This window comes from Mastigoproctus giganteus, chromosome 3 (genome assembly GCF_048544385.1).
Source record: "Mastigoproctus giganteus isolate SK-2022 chromosome 3, ASM4854438v1, whole genome shotgun sequence".
NCBI lineage: Eukaryota > Metazoa > Arthropoda > Arachnida > Uropygi > Thelyphonidae > Mastigoproctus > Mastigoproctus giganteus.
In genome coordinates, this window is record NC_143577.1 from 236923723 (window position 1) to 236939773 (window position 16051).

General features: G+C 37.3%; 1 protein-coding gene and 1 long non-coding RNA gene across 8 annotated transcripts in view; one reads left to right on the top strand and one right to left on the bottom strand.

Annotated features, from left to right (window-relative positions):
• The window catches only part of LanB1 (laminin subunit beta-1), a 503856-nt gene that overhangs the window by 236104 nt on the left and 251701 nt on the right, over positions 1 to 16051 (bottom strand). For all 7 annotated transcript variants that reach the window (XM_090369708.1, XM_090369709.1, XM_090369712.1 and 4 more), the window contains one exon: positions 3837 to 3964. In XM_090369708.1, coding sequence (XP_090225834.1) covers positions 3837 to 3964 — 128 coding nt within the window. The remainder of the gene's footprint in view (positions 1 to 3836; positions 3965 to 16051) is intronic.
• The window catches only part of LOC150088911 (uncharacterized), a 230943-nt gene that overhangs the window by 77583 nt on the left and 137309 nt on the right, over positions 1 to 16051 (top strand). The gene's annotated exons all lie outside the window — the stretch shown is intronic.

Here is a 16051-nt window from a genome sequence, read left to right on the forward strand (position 1 = left end):
AGCAAAGAATAGGAGTAAGTTCAGGAGCACAGGTTTTGAGAACAAAGGGAGAAATACCATCAGGACCTGGAGCTTTCTTAGCATCAAGATTCATCAAAATCCTTCTGATATCCTTTTGACGGAAGACCACAGCAAGCATTGAATGGAGCGTGTTGGGAATGGTGGGAGGTGTTTTACCAAGATCATTAATACATGAGTTGGAAGAAAAATGGGATGCTAGCAGGTCAGCTTTATCCTTGGCTGAAGTGACAACAGAACCATCTGGTTTGGACAGAGGTGGGAACAGAGATGGGCAAAAGTTGGGACCAATAGCTTTGGCAAGAGACCAGAATGCTCGGCTACCATTAGGGCAAGAAGCAAGTTTTCTACTCTTAGCCTGTTCAAACTCTAGTTTGGACTGATTAATAACTGCTTTACAATTGTTGCGAGCTTTGGTGTAGGCAGAAAATGAAACTGAAGAATTAGAAAGAAGCAAATTATGATATGCAACATTCTTCTCTTGAACAGTCTTAGCACATTTATTGGAAAACCAAGGTTTAGATAAAGGACGAGATTTTAAAGTGGAGTGTGGGATAAAGGATTCCATTCCTGCAAGAATAATTTCACTGACACGATCTGAGCAAACGTTGACATCAGAAGTTTTGAAACAGTAATCCAACCAAGGAAAAGAAGAAAGAAGTCTTGCAGGTCGTCCCATTTTGCATTCTTGTAATGCCAAACAACATGAGGTTGGGAATAGCCATGAGATAAAGGTTCCAACGGAAAAGAGACAATCAACAAGTTGTGATCTGACGTGCCTAAAGGACCTCTCACTTTGACCGTGTATTTAGAAGGGTTGTTTGTGAGAAAAAGATCAAGCGTATTGGCTGTATGATTAGGATTGTCCGGTATTCTTGTAGGTAAATGAACAATCTGTGCTAGGTCATTAGTAATTGCAAAAGCCTCAGCATCTCGACCTGCTGGGTCGGTGTGACTAGAAAACGGAAGCCAGCTGGAGTTGTGAACATTAAAATCACCAAGGAAAATTACCTCACCGTTAGGAAAGTTGGACTGGAGAAAGTCAAGTTGCAAAGAGAGGAAGTCAAAGAGCTCCAAGTGATTAGTGGAGTTGGGAGAACAGTAGAGACAACAGATGAATGTGACACAATGAGGTAGAGAGATTTTAAGCCAGAGAAGATCAATGAGAGGAGATTCCAAATTGCCAAGTCTCTGACAGGGAATATCAAAATGGACATATGCACAAGTACCACCTTTGAGGCGAAAGGAATCATACAGCGAATAATTTGGGCATCTGAGATGAGCAGTAGTTGAATCAACCAATAACTGAGATTCTGTCAGAAAAAGTACATGGGGTTTGGCAGACTGCAAGTGGAAATGGACAACGTTGAGATTAGAATTGAGACCACATATATTTGTGAAATGAATTAGGAAGTGTTTGGGAGGTTTAGATCTTTTTGCAGATAAGCTTGCTCTATTAGTTTGACAATTCATAGTGTATTCAATAGTAAGAAAAAGTGGGTGGGACATGCTGTATGAAGTAATGAAATTTTTGGTTATGGCGTACAAGTGGTAAGAATATACCAAGATCCTTGATATAACGTGGCCTCGACAATGCTCCCCGCATACACACTACTCGGACTCCCTCCAGTCACTATCTGGCAGAGTAGAGGTAGCAAGATTATACACTAGCTGATCCGGAAGCCTCCTAGAGAGTTACCAATAGGTTCGGTCCGGTGTACTAACTTACGGCCAGCCTGCGAACACCGTTTTAGAGCTGTACCCTCGAAATGTAAGGAATATTGGATCTCGCCATGACGTTCATCATAACCTCAAAAGTCATCAATGATACTGCATGATGGAAGAGATAGGGAAGGGTTGACTGGAACTTAGCTCTAGAGACTAAACATGGGTTCCACCACTTCAAGCCTCCAATAAGCAAAGTGGTGGTATTTCACCGGTTGATGAGAGTCATCTACCACCTAGTACTGCCTGGTAACCTAGAGGGGCGGCATTCCTTCATGTGATGTGGGCGCCACACCTCGACCCATGCTTACGTTGGTTCACACCTGGGTGGTCCCCCACCATGTACTTGTGCATGGAGGTTATACCCAGGATTACTAACAGTCCCACCATCGTGAGGGTGCAAGCAGAGGATTTGGCTGTCACAGACCGTCCGGACTTCGCCGAAATTGGGTCCACTTGTTTAATGTAGATGAAGCACCATACATTGTTTGTTGTCATGTATCGATTGGAGGAATGAATGGAAAATGTGGCAGATGTGCAGAAATTAAATTTTCTTAGTTTTATTGCAAGTTTTTTTTTTTTTTTTTTAAATCATGAATTATTGCTATTTGATAATACAACTGAATTAATGCACTGCATACATTAACTAATTTACTGTATATAGTAAATTAGTTAATATATGTAATGATCTCTATTATAACAACGTTGACTAAATATAAATGTGCCATTTTATATTTACAAAATATTAGAAACAATATGCTGTATACAAAAAACAAAAGCTAACATCAGGCTATTTCTTTATTATCAGTTGAAGTTAGCTATCATCTGTTCTTGTTTAAAAAAATGTAAAATTAAGTTACACACACAGATAAATTTCTCTTGTAAATAAGCATGCATACAGAACTATACATATCAATTATGTATTTCCTGTGAATAAATTGTATTTTTTGATTAAATGATATTCCACTTCCCATCATTAGCATGGATAATAATCAAGGTTCCACTGTATATTTAATTCTAATTCCTCCACTGTTATATTTGGAATGGTGGCATTATCTGGAAAATCCACAGCCATCCCCTGTGTCTGTTTATATAAACTATCATACCAAAAAACAGTATTATTTAAAAGAAATCTCTAGGGTAAGTTCAATTTCTTCTAGAAACAACTCTGCTCTATTAATTAATCCCTTATTATTTAAAACATTTATTACACAATCTTCAACCAACTGAAGAGGAATATGCACATAAAGGGGAACAGTATGTCAAATTACGTCATTATTTCATCTCCCATGATAATTTATACATTCAAATTATCAGTGATACAAAAGCCTATGGTAAAAAAAAAAAAAAAAGTAAAGTGCAGCCATTATCAACCCACTGCAGGATGGAAGCCTCCTCAACAATTCATGTTGAGGGAAATGGACCATAATCTGCCACGCTGGTCCAGTGCGGGTTGGCAGATCGACCGCATTCAGCAGTCAGGGGCTTGAACCCCGGTCTACTCAAAGAGCGTGTGCTACTGCACTCCCGCTCCTGCCCACTCGGCTACGGAGACCTATGTATAAATTACTCTGAAATCAAGTCATAAAGGATGTTGGGCAAGATAAGGCAGATTATGAGAGGTCTCTGGCAAAGAACAGCAGCAAAGACTTGCATACTAATATTAACAGTAAAAGGAAGGGGTTAAATCACATTGTGCCAATTAACATCAATGGGTTAACTGTCGATGACCCTGGTCAGGTTTCTAACAAAATGAATAGGTATTTTGCATTACCTATTCAATATAGGAAGAATTCTTTAGGGATGGGGATGCCAGAAGTTTATCAAACTCTAATAGAGAACTAAATGATTTTGCAATAACTGAAAGGAAAGTGGAAGAGAAATTGTTAAAGCTAAACATAAAAAAAAAAAAAAACAGTGCCTGGAGTGGATGGAATCTATACAATTATATTAAGGGAGGCCAAAGGAGGTAAGCAGGGGCGGATTAAGGATAAAATGGGCCCCTGGCTATGTTTAAATTTGGTGGTCTGGGCCACCAATGGGTGGCCAAGACAAATGTTGACTATTACAGGAAGGAAGAGATTACTACTTACAGAATCAACTAATACAGAAGCTGATGGTGTTTCCACTTCACGATCATAGTGTTTAAACTCAATGCGTACTTTATAATTCTTTCCCTTCTCTAAACAAGCTGGTGGGAATACTACAGCATATCTTTCTCCTGAAATGCAAAATATCAATTTAAAAATTATTATTTGATTTCAATTATTAAATTTGCACAAAAGATTAAAATTTGAGATATTTATAATATTCAATATTGAACTCAACATGGCAGTGGTACATAAATTTATGCAGTAGATATCATTACTAGTTTACAACATTTTTGTTGTGTTGTTGTGATTCTAAATCAGAACCTCCCCAGAACCTCAAGCAATTTTGAGGCAGTTGGGATGAAAATTTATATAAATAAATGAAATATAAATAAATGAATAATAAACATTGGCAATATACCACAGCCTGCTTTTCAGGTCATTCTTCTTATAGTTTCAACAGCAGAAAGGGTCATACATTTTTTAATGAAATTATTAAAGTTATACTAAGATCTACTGTGTATGGTCCCAAACAGGAAAGCAGATATTATTCTATATGAGAGCAAAGGGGTTATTGTGGAGCAGGTCTGATTAGTGGCCACCTGGCTCGAATGAATTTGGGGTAAGTGCCTAACTGTTGATCCTTCTGGCCACTATTTTCTGCAGCCATTTCAGGCACATGGGCACTAAGAGTAGGGATAGCACCATGCCATGAGAGTGAAAGCTGTTCCTATTGTTTGCAGCATAATGTAAAATTCTGGACTTAAGAGTAAGTGTCCCCAATATCACTAGCAAACACCAAAGCTAACCTATGAAAATGCCTAAAACCAGAATCTTAGTTCTGACCAATCTCATGCTAGGATGCCTATTTCCAATTCAGAGGGAAATTTACTAGCAGAAGACAATGGTCAAGAATGGAGAGCATACTTTCCTCCATTTCTTCCTGATGTCTTTATGTAAAGACTTCATGGTAGGACTTAGTCTTTATGGTAGAATTGCCACTTTTCTCCCCTTCAAATCGAGCAGAAAAATGGCTTCAACATTAAGAATTTGTAAATAAAGATATACTATTCTGTATTTTGGAGGACGGATCAAATAAAAATAATTAAATTAAATTATAGTTATAATATTAATTAATCATCATCAGCAATTTTCAATCCACTGCAGGATGAAGGCCACTCCAGCAACTTTCCAGTTTGTTCTGTTTTGTGCAATGGCCATCCATTTACTACCCACAGACTCATGAATTTCATCTATCGATCTCCACCGTTGTCTTCCAGGTTTTCTTCTAGCTCCTCTTGGGTACCATTCTGTTATTTTCTTAGTCTATCTGTCATCATGTCTTCGAGCTATGTGTCCTGCCCAAGACCATTTTAGTTCTTTAGTTTTGATAAGAATGTCCTTTACTTGAGTTTGATGCCTAATCCACGTTTTTCTCTTCTAATCTAACAGTCTGATTCCCAATATAATTTGTTCCATTCTTTGCTGTGTAGTTCTCAGCTTCTCTTCCATTCTTTTGGTGAGTGCCCAGGTTTCACTTCCATAAGTCATGGTGGGGAGTATACCTTGGTTCATTATTTTACGTTTCAGACAAACTGGGATATTGCTCTTCAGTATGTGACTATATTTCCTGAATGCTATCCATCCAAAATTTATTCTTCTCTTGACTTCCAGCCATTTATCATTATTACTGCTAATAACTTGTCCCAGATAAGTATATGACTCCACTTTTTCAATTACTGCTCCTTCAATCATTATGTCCCTTTATGTGGCTCCTAAAACAAAACAAAAATGTTTTGTTTTAGCTATATTTAGCTGAATATAGCTAAAACAAAACATTACTTTTGTTTTAGCTATTCATCTTTAGTCCAAAATCCTTACTAACTGTGCATAAATGATTAAGATTTTCCTCTAATTCTTTGGGATAGTGGCTTATGACCACAATGTCATCTGCAAATTGTAAATGGTTTAGGTACTCTCCATTCACATTGACTCCTTTCTGCGACCAGTCTAATATTCTGAAAGCTTCCTCAAGGGCAGCAGCAAACAGCTTTGGAGATATTGTGTCTCCTTGTCGAACTCCTTTCTCAATTTTAAATTTGCTACTGTCTTTGTCTAGTCTAATAAAGGAGATAGCATTCTCATATATTTTCTTCAAAATCATAATATATGGGGTATCTATGCTTTGTCTTTCCAGTGCCCGAAACATTGCCTTATGCCATACGAAGTCAAATGCCTTTTCATAATCCACAAATCCAGGCATAATGGTGTTTTATATTCATTTGCTTTCTCCATTAGCTGTGATATTACGTGAAGGTGATCCATAGTTGAGAATCCTGTCCTAAAGCCAGCTTGCTCATTCGGTTGATTCTCATCAAGAATTCTTTCTAATCTGTTAGTAATGACCCTTGTGAACAACTTGTAGTTGTGGGATAACAAGCTAATTGGTCTATAATTTCCAATTTCTGATTTATCTCCTTTCTTATGCAGTAAAACTATGATTGCATTATTCCACTGCTTTGGTGTCACACCTTTTCTAATGCATTTTGTGAAGAGTCTTGCCAGTTTTTGTGTTATGTCTCTTCCTCCCAATTTTAACAATATTAATTAATGATATTAAATAATAAAATAATTCAATTATCCAAAAGCCTATAGTTTCATAAAAAGCTAAACGGATTTAAAAAATAAAATAAATTAATAAACAAATTCAGTTATTCTGTCTTAACTTCATTTGGCCACTACGGTCAAGACAGCACCTGCCATACCATAGCTATGACACGGGTTTTCACATTAACAGCCACAGTAATTGTCAGAAAATACGCCATTGACGACCATTTTAAGAGGGAGTTCATGATGAGTTCTTTCTCTCACAAAAAAGAATGTTGACCTAAAAAGAGAGCAGTTTCATGCACATTTGCAATTAGCAATTCTTCCTTGAATAAATTTCCTGACTATTGTTTCCTGCCTAGTTCTTCCATGAATAAATTCAAGAACTAGACAAATTACACTAGTCAGATAAAAAAAAAAAAACTTTTTTTTTTTTTTTTTTTTTTTGCTCCCTCTTAATATTCAGGGTGATTCTTGTAAATTTGAAGTTGCTGAATTCAAATATGGCAACCACATTGCTGTAACACCCATTAATTTTAAGGGAGAAGAGATTAAAGTCAAAAACTAAGTTTCTAGTAAAAAAAAAATTGTATATACTAAATATTGAACAATGGGTCAATTAACCTTATTCTATTTACAAAAATGTTTATCTAATAAAGAAACACTTATTTTGTCATTTTTTCCCTTTTATAATCATCCACTGGTGTCTCGTGTACAAGATTCCAATAGTAGTCTGCCAACATATTTGGACTCCATTCTCCTTGGTATCTTTTTCCATTTGAGAAATATTTTGGCAAAACCTTTCACTGTGTTCATCGGAGACCGCTCCCAAGTTTTCAGGGTAAAAGTCTAAATGGGAATGTTGGAAATGAAGCTTTAACAACATGTTGCATCCCAACACTGTACACTAAAATTAGCTAATCCACAATTTCATTGTAATTTTGTGATTTCTCATTGCATAAAAAAGTTCAAACAGACGTTTTCGAATGCCTTCCAGGTTCTTAATTTTGTAGCATTTAATTTTTTAGTAAATTCCTCATCTTGGAAAAGCAGTTTGATTTGAGTACCCACAAAAATTCTCTTTTTTTATCTTGGCTTCACTGATTCGAAGAAACTTTTGCCTCAAACAGGAAAATCCTCCATTTTTGTCGATTGCTTTCACAAATATTTTTATCAAACCTAGCTTGATGTGCAATGGAGGTAATTAGATTTTTGACTTATCCACCAAAGGAGGATGTATTACATTTTTCTGGCCTGGTGTAGTTTCTGAATGGTCTGACCATTTTTTACCCTGCAGTAGCAATCCTTCACTCAGCTGTCCCAATCATATAAAAAAGCAGCAGTATTTAGTGTATCCACCTTGCAATCCAATCAGCAAAGCTACCACTTTTAGGTAGGCACAAATATTCCATTTGTATTCTTGATAGTATATTTTTTGCAAAAGAACCTGTAGGTTCTCGTACATTCCCTTCATGTGAACTTCACAGGCCAATGGTACAGATGGATACTTATTTCCATTATGGAGTAAAACTACTTCCAAACTGATCTTGGATGAATTAATGAAAAGCCTCCACTGCTCAGGGAATTGCTCCAGATGTAACTTTCATTAATTTCTGGACATTGTTACAATAAACCAAAGTACCACCATGGACTAATGGGCTGTTAGGTTAGATTGCCTCTTCCTATAAAGACACTTTGAAATCCTTTTCAAGAAGATTCCACTGCTGAAGCCATGATTCTAGTAATTGAGCTTTGGTTTTGGAGAGGTTAAAATCTCTGACCAAATTGTTAAATTCTGCCTGAGTGATTCAATCAGGAAAATGATGACAAAGGCCAGCCAACACCACCCATTCAGCCATCATGAGGCTGACCATAGCTTGGAAAGAAGGAGGGAAGAGACTGACTAACCTCACTGAACAAGACAAGACAAGAAGGCAATTACGAATATGTGGGATTACTTCCAGTACAACACAGCACCAATCTGCCAAGTCATAAGAAAGATAGGTAAGCAGCACACAGCAGTCAACCTTAACAAGGAGATCCCCCTCACACAGGCAGTAAAAAGAAATGAAAACTGAAAGATAGGCAAAGAAGGCATTCCATGGCAGACAGTACTGCAAACATACCAGTTGATCAAAGAAAGCAAACCACACTAGACACCTCTACTCACAAACTATACTGGAACTATGCATCAAGACTATATAGACAAGGTGGCATCCAATGCATGGCTCACTAATGGGAAGCTCTTCCCCTGAGACCGAAGGATTCATGCTCATCATCCAAGACCAAATAATCAACATCAGGAACTACAGGGAAGGACCCCAGGGTGACAGATGACACATGTCAACGATGCCACCTGGCCCCAGACGGAGTACATTCATAGACACGACCAATTGTCAAGATAAAACATCAGGAGCTACTGCAAAAATACCAGTTGATCAAAGAAAGCGAACCTCAGACCATACTAGAGACCTCTACTCACAAACTATACTGGAACTAAACTAACTACAATAATAACGGATAAGACGATTCTGCACAACAGACCAGATATAACCCTCAGTGACATGAAGGAAAGGGCTACCTACCTGATCAATATAGCATGCATAACACCAGTAATCTCCAGAAAATCTACAAGAAAAAGATCAGGAGGTACAAGGACCAAAGACAAAGAGGAACCTAGGAGCAACAGGCCTTCAGGAGAACACTTACATGGAACTCTAGAAATCTGTGATTCTGAACACTTGAAATATAGTAGGAGAGTTCCTCAACCAACAACAATAATAACAGTAACCAGATAGCCCCCCATGAACTTGGTACCAGTACCCATCGCGAGGTGGAGGAAAAAAATTCCATAAAAGGAGAAAAGGTTTTTATACTATTAAATATAGGTGTAGATACACCAAAGATAGCTCTTAAACAAAAACTACAATCAGAGTGTAAAGGCATCATTTGCATTGTATCTCTGGGTGGTGCTCACCGAGAATAAGTAACAATAGTCTTCTCTACTAGTGAAGCGTTACTTATTTGAGATAGTTTAATACATAGTAACTCGTTGCAAAGGATGATCCCAATATGAGATACAATTCAAATGATGCTTTTACACTATGACTGCAGTTTTTGTTTAAGATCTATCTATGGTGTAATAGTAATAGAGGCATGGGAGGCAAGAAAGCAAGCGTATGAGCTCATGTAGCATTAGCCAAAAAAAAAAAAAAAAAAAAAAATTCACACAACCATTCCCTCTAAACATTTGTCCAGTTCCTCCTTGAATTTATTTAAGCTATCAACTTTGACAACGACAGATGGAAGTTTGTTCCAGCAATTAGCCACCCGCTGGTTAAAGGCAAATTTCTGCACATCTATTCTACAACTGTCTTTCCTCAATTTGAATTTATGCCCCCTTAGATTGGTAATCTGAGCAAGCGGAAAAATTCCATCAGAATTCAGCGTGCTCAACCCATTCAAGGCCTTATACACCTCAATCAGATCACCTTCAGGTGCCTAGTCTCCAGCTTCTGCAGTTTGCAGAACTTAAGCCTGTCTTGGTAAGAGGATCCCTTCGTTCCCTTCACCAATCTTGTTGCCCTTCTCTGTACACGCTCAAGCAAATCTACATCCTTCCTAAAATGTGGACTCCAGACCTGTACACAGTACTGAAGGCATGGCCTGACCACTGCCTTATACAAAGGGATAATCACCTCCTTTTCCCCTACTAGCAAAATTCCTGTATATCATTGACAAAACCCCATGACTGCTCTGCATTGCTCAGAAAACTTCATATCTGACTGTACAATTACCCTCAGGTCTTTTTTATTTTCTACCACTCTAAGTGTAGTACCACACAGTTGGTACATTCCTCTGGGGTTACTTCTACCCATATGCAGTACTTTGCATTTGTCAATGTTAAACTTCAGTTGCCACTTCTCAGCCCATCTGCCCAAATTTTCTAGATCCTGTTGCAGTACACGCTGCCATTACTGTCATTAACAACCCTGCCTTAAAATTAATAGTATAATTTTAAGGTTTTGAATGTGGTTACTCTTATAGTATTATGCCTTGTTGCATTATTTATTATCATGCATTCATATGTAGAAGCATTTTCAGGAACCAATCAGCATGTCATGTTAGCTGAAATCTTTAATCAATTGTCTTCAATCAAGGCTGTAGTTATTTGATTCAGACAGAGGGGGAAACCACTCTCTGTCTGAATCAGATAACTACAGCCTTGATTGAAGAGGAATTTAAATAAATAAAATTAGGTAAGCTGTGATGGGAAGCACCCATGAATAGGTGAAATAGTATTCAGAGCTGCCAAGAAGCACACATATGTCCTTTATTGCCAGTGGAAAACTGAAGCAAATTTTGAAAGCTTGACCTCTCTCTCTCTCTCTCTCTCTCTCTCTCTCTCTCTCTCTCTCTCTCTCTCTCCAAGGAGGACTAGTCCTCCTTGCCAATGAAGCAAATACTACACAGGACAGTCATAATACTGTAAGGTACAGTTGCTGAATCAGCAAAAATGAAGATTAAAGCAACACAAGCAGACATGGGGGCGGCGGTGGATTGGAAGCTTATATAACTTCCAATTTTTTTGATTTCCTTATGGTTACTCAGAGATATTTTAGATTTTTTTAATGTGTCAAATACAATAGAGAGATAAGCTGTAATGAATCTGTTTTCATAAAATTGTTCTGATAAAAACAAAGGGCAAATGAATGTTGTGCTTCATGCTTGAGCATTTTCTGCCTGTTTTACAGCATTCTTTATTAATGTTTTATGGCCATGGATACAAGGGATGCTAATAATTTAATATTCAGCAGACAGAGATATAATGGTGACAGAGAAATTGATGAATGAGTTTTCATGCTTAATACAGATGTAAACTAGTCTTTGGCTAGACGGGAACGAGAGTAGCTCCGTGCAGGCGAAGTTTTTACGGCTACAGCTAATAGAGAAGTTTTCCTTAAATTTTTGCCATTTTATTGACTCAAATTGGCATATAAATTTATTTTCTAGAGGTAACTTTATATTTCTAGTTACAACTTAGTTTATTTTAACCTTAGATAGATATTTTGTAGGTTATTACTTAATATCGGTAAGGGTATCCAATCCACAAGTGGACAAGGTATTGCAGCTCAGGCAAATGATAAAGTTTTAATTATATTTAACTGTTTTATTGACTTAATTGTTATATTAAATTATTTTCTATAAGTAGCTTATAGTCCTAGTCAAGCACCTTGGTTTATTTTGAATTTAGATAGCGATTTTGAAAGTTAATACTTAGTGTCCGTAGATTTACCGTTCCTAACTTGCCACTATTGTTATACCAGCATATATCCCGAACTAGCAAGCATAAGGTTTAATGTAAAACTAGATAGCGAAACACTAGATAAGCTGTAATGAAACTGTTTTCATAAAATTGTTCTGATAAAAACAAAGGGCAAATGAATGTTGTGCTGCCTGTTTTACAGCATTCTTTATTAATGTTTTATGGGATGCAAATAATTTATTAGAAATCTGTATTATAAATTCGTTAGCTTAGTATAGTATAGTATTATCAATTAATCAGTAAAATTTATTAATTTTAGTTGTACTTAAACGGAATCATGATCCAGATTAGAGCAGCAAAATAACATGCTCACAGATTAGCCAGAGTGCTGTAGCTCGTGGAGAACCGAAGGGGGCGATTCTCCAATGCATCGCAGTCTAAAAAAATGCACGAAATGTGAAATGTTTGCAGATCTGTCTAGAACAACAGGACATGATCTAGTCAAGGAGGATGTTTTTGTGTGTGTGTGTGCTAAGTGCATCGACTGTGAGGAAATTAGATGCCAACTCAGCGTTCTGATGGGCATCTATCAGAGTTTGAGGTGTAGCATAGATGTGCTCGAGGAAATTAATAAGAGGGTACCATCAAAATCTCAGCTGCCTTAACTAAACGCCAGAGCTCATTCCTATGCATCAGGCAACACAGCGACCATCTCCAAGGCAGAATGTGCTGGTCCCACAGGAACTAGTTATTGTTATTGACTCTATTGTCAGGGAGACAGGGAATATATTATCCAAAAAGGATAGGTGGAACAGGACCAGGGTATGTCTGCCAAGGGCAAAAGTGGATGATGTTGTAAAACAGATATCACCTTTTAAGGACACAAAAGGTGATATTGTTGTACACGTTGGCACTAATGACCTTAAGAGTAAGAGATCTGCAGATTTACTTAACAAGTACAGGTCAATGTTGAAAAAAAGGAGCAAGCTAGGTTTGAATTTTGAAAGTGTCTGCAATTCTGCCCAGACACAATAGGAGGGAGTATATGATGAGAGCCTTGTCAAACAATTCGGCCTTGGAAAGATTGTGCAAGGCTCATGGGGTAGAATTTTTTCAGCGTGGGCTGTGATTGCTAACAGAAGAGATTACTTCTACAGGGATGGGATACACTTAAGCAGAAAGGGTGCAAAAATATTTGCTGACATAACGAGGCAGTGTTGGGCGGGTTGGAAAACTGCTAGCTTGGGGGGATTCACAGATTAAAGATTAAGAGTAGCTGCGGGCAGAGGTGAAAGCGATTCTTACACTGCTTTTATTGTAACGAGCAGAAGCCTAGAGTGCAAGTTGCATGGGACTTCAAGAGCTGCTGGGAGTCATCATGGAACAAGAAAATACATGGGCTGTTTTAGGGTAACTAAGAGTAACAACAGGTGCATGTATACTTACATGTACACCAATGCCAGAAGTATAGTAAATAAATTTGACGAATTTGAAGTGCTGGTCAAGGCATCAAAGACAGATATTGTTGGGATATCAGAAACATTGTGTCACACAGATATAAGCAGTGCAGAATTGGAATTTGGGAAGTACTATGTGTACAGAAAGGATAGACAGGGTAGGAAGGGAGGAGGGGTTAGGCTGTTAGTTAAGAAACATAAAATCTAATGAAGTGCATCTAGTTGACATAGGTGGAGAGTGCAATGTTGGAGTCAGTTAGGTGTGACATAAACACTGTGAAAGGGAAAATGAGAGTAGGAGTGTGTTATAAGCATAATGACTCTGATGAGTACTATGAACAATTGTGAAGAGAAATAGAGTGGGCCAGTAAATCAGAATGCCTTATAATTTTAGAATTTTAACCTTCCAGATATTGACTGGAACTTGTGGGTTGGTCACTCGCAAGCTAGCAAGGCTTTTGTGGATTTATTGGAGGATGGTTTTCTACAGCAACACATTCGAGGGGCAACAGGAGGGGGTAATAATCTTGATCTGACTATCAGCAGTGATAATGTATGCATTAGGAATTTGCAGATAAAGGAACCACTAGATGACAGTGATCACAGTCTACCGATGTGGGATATACTTAAAGATGTAACTACCATCAAGGGTAAAGGGAAGGGTTTTTGTTTTCGTAAAGGTGACTAGAGTGGTCTCAGGTAGTTTTTGAATTCTATACAGTGGGATCAACTGATGATGTTAAAAAGAGTGAATTCTAAATGGGAGGCCTTAAGGAATTAATCTTGGAAGCTACTAGGCTTTTCATACCAACTAAGAAATAATATTCAAGATTTAGGCCTAAATGGATGTCAGATGAACTAATGAGTGCTCGTGGCAGAGAAGAAAAATACATGGTATTCATATAAATTAACAGGTGACACAGAAGCCTACGGCAGATATAAGCTAATCTGTAATCAAGTCACAAAGGAGGTTAGGCAAGCGAAACCTGATTATGAGAAATCGTTGCCAAAGGATGCAAAGAAAAACAACAAAGACTTCTTTATTTATGTAAACTCTAGAAGCAAGGGGATGAATCAGATTGGTCCACTTGATGTTGGTGGTTCAACTGTTGACGATCCTGCTCAGATAGCTGACAAACTGAATGAGTATTTTGCATCTACATTCACACATGAGGAATTCAGTAAGGAAGGGGAAGGACAGAAGTTTACTAAAATCTAACAGAAAGCTAAATGATTTTGTAACGGAGGGCAAAGTGGAGGAGAAATTGTTGTAGTTAAACATAAGGACAGGATCTATCCAGTTACATGTGACCCCCGCTTAATGCTGATATAATTCGTTCCGGAAAAACAGAGCGCTAAGTGAATCGGCACTAAGCGAGCGCCGCATTCCCATAAGGTAACGTATGTATTTCTGAGTTGCGGTCGGTGCCATAGCATATTTCCTAATCAATAATAAACGGTAGTGAAAAGATGCACAAATGTCGGTCAAAATATTTAATATTTGTACATATAAAATATTGTGTGTCGATTTGTGTGTAGATACTTACGTATCAAAATTAAAATTAAAATTCCAATTAAAATAATGAATTTAATCATGAAAAATGTGTCGATTTTGGGTTGAACTTTGGCCCTCTTCCAAATAAACTAAAAGGGGTATTAATTTTAAATCCCCCGCAGCGTTACCACCCAACAATAAAGTCAACGGTCCTTTGCCGCTTTGAAACCTGGCATGTTTTTTTCTTCTTTCAATATGAAGCTTCTTTTAGGCATTCGTTTCCAAAAAAGTCCTGCTTCATCTATGTTATAAACTTGTTGAGAAGTATAACACACAATACCCCTCTTCAATAATTTTAGCAAGTTCTTTTTTGAAAGTTTCGGCTCCTTGATCTGCACTTGCGGCTTCTCCCTGGATTTTAAATCTATTCAACCAGCCCTTACCAGTTTTAAATGGTTCCAATTTTTTTTTTTTTTTTTTTTAGGTGAGTTTTCTTCAGATCATCATATAGGCTAATGTCTCTCGCTTTTTTATTATTTATGATATTTAACTTAACTGAATTCTGCATTGGATATTATCTTCAATAAAATTAGTTAGTCTTTCCATTTCAATCCTAATAGACAGCCTAGTCCTAATTGCTTGCAACGGAACAGCTATCTTTCCCACTGCTAAAATTAATTCTTTATTTTTTTTTAATTGTTCTTACAGTTAAACTTGCAAGTCCTAAATTATGGCACACATCCGCTTATCTTTGACCGGAATCAATTCACTTCAAAACGTCTAATTTAATTTTCGAATTCAGCAGTATTTTTCTTACATTTCTAGTCTTGTATTTCGCCCAGTTGTTGCTTTTCATTCTTATTGGCCATTCTTAACTCTTCGAAAATGTAACTGTGTTGGTTGCATTAATTATGATACAATATTCAAGTAAACTGTCCATTATGCACGATGTCTAATACTATACTGAGTGATAACTATTACAAATATTACAAGCAATATACTTGATCATTTTTTTAAAATGTTGATCTCGGGACTACGTAACAAGTCACTGTACTGCAATTAAATTAGCATCCAAGAAAATTTCACTGAGCATGGGAAAATTTCTCAAGTTGGCATGGGAAACGTTTTAATGCTGTTTTGCTATTCATTTTCAAGCTATCGACTCCATAAAACGAAACGATTTCGTTAAATATGCCAAAAATGCAATCTGTAAAAGAGCGTTTATAGTGATCTGTGACTGTGTTATAGTCAGATAGGGGTTATAATATAAGAATAGCATTATAGCGAATCAGCGTAAAGCGAACAGTGTTATAATGTGGGCCTGCTGTATATTAAAGGAGGCAGCAAAGGAAGTAAGCAAACATTTAGCCATAATTATGAGAGTGTCCTTGGA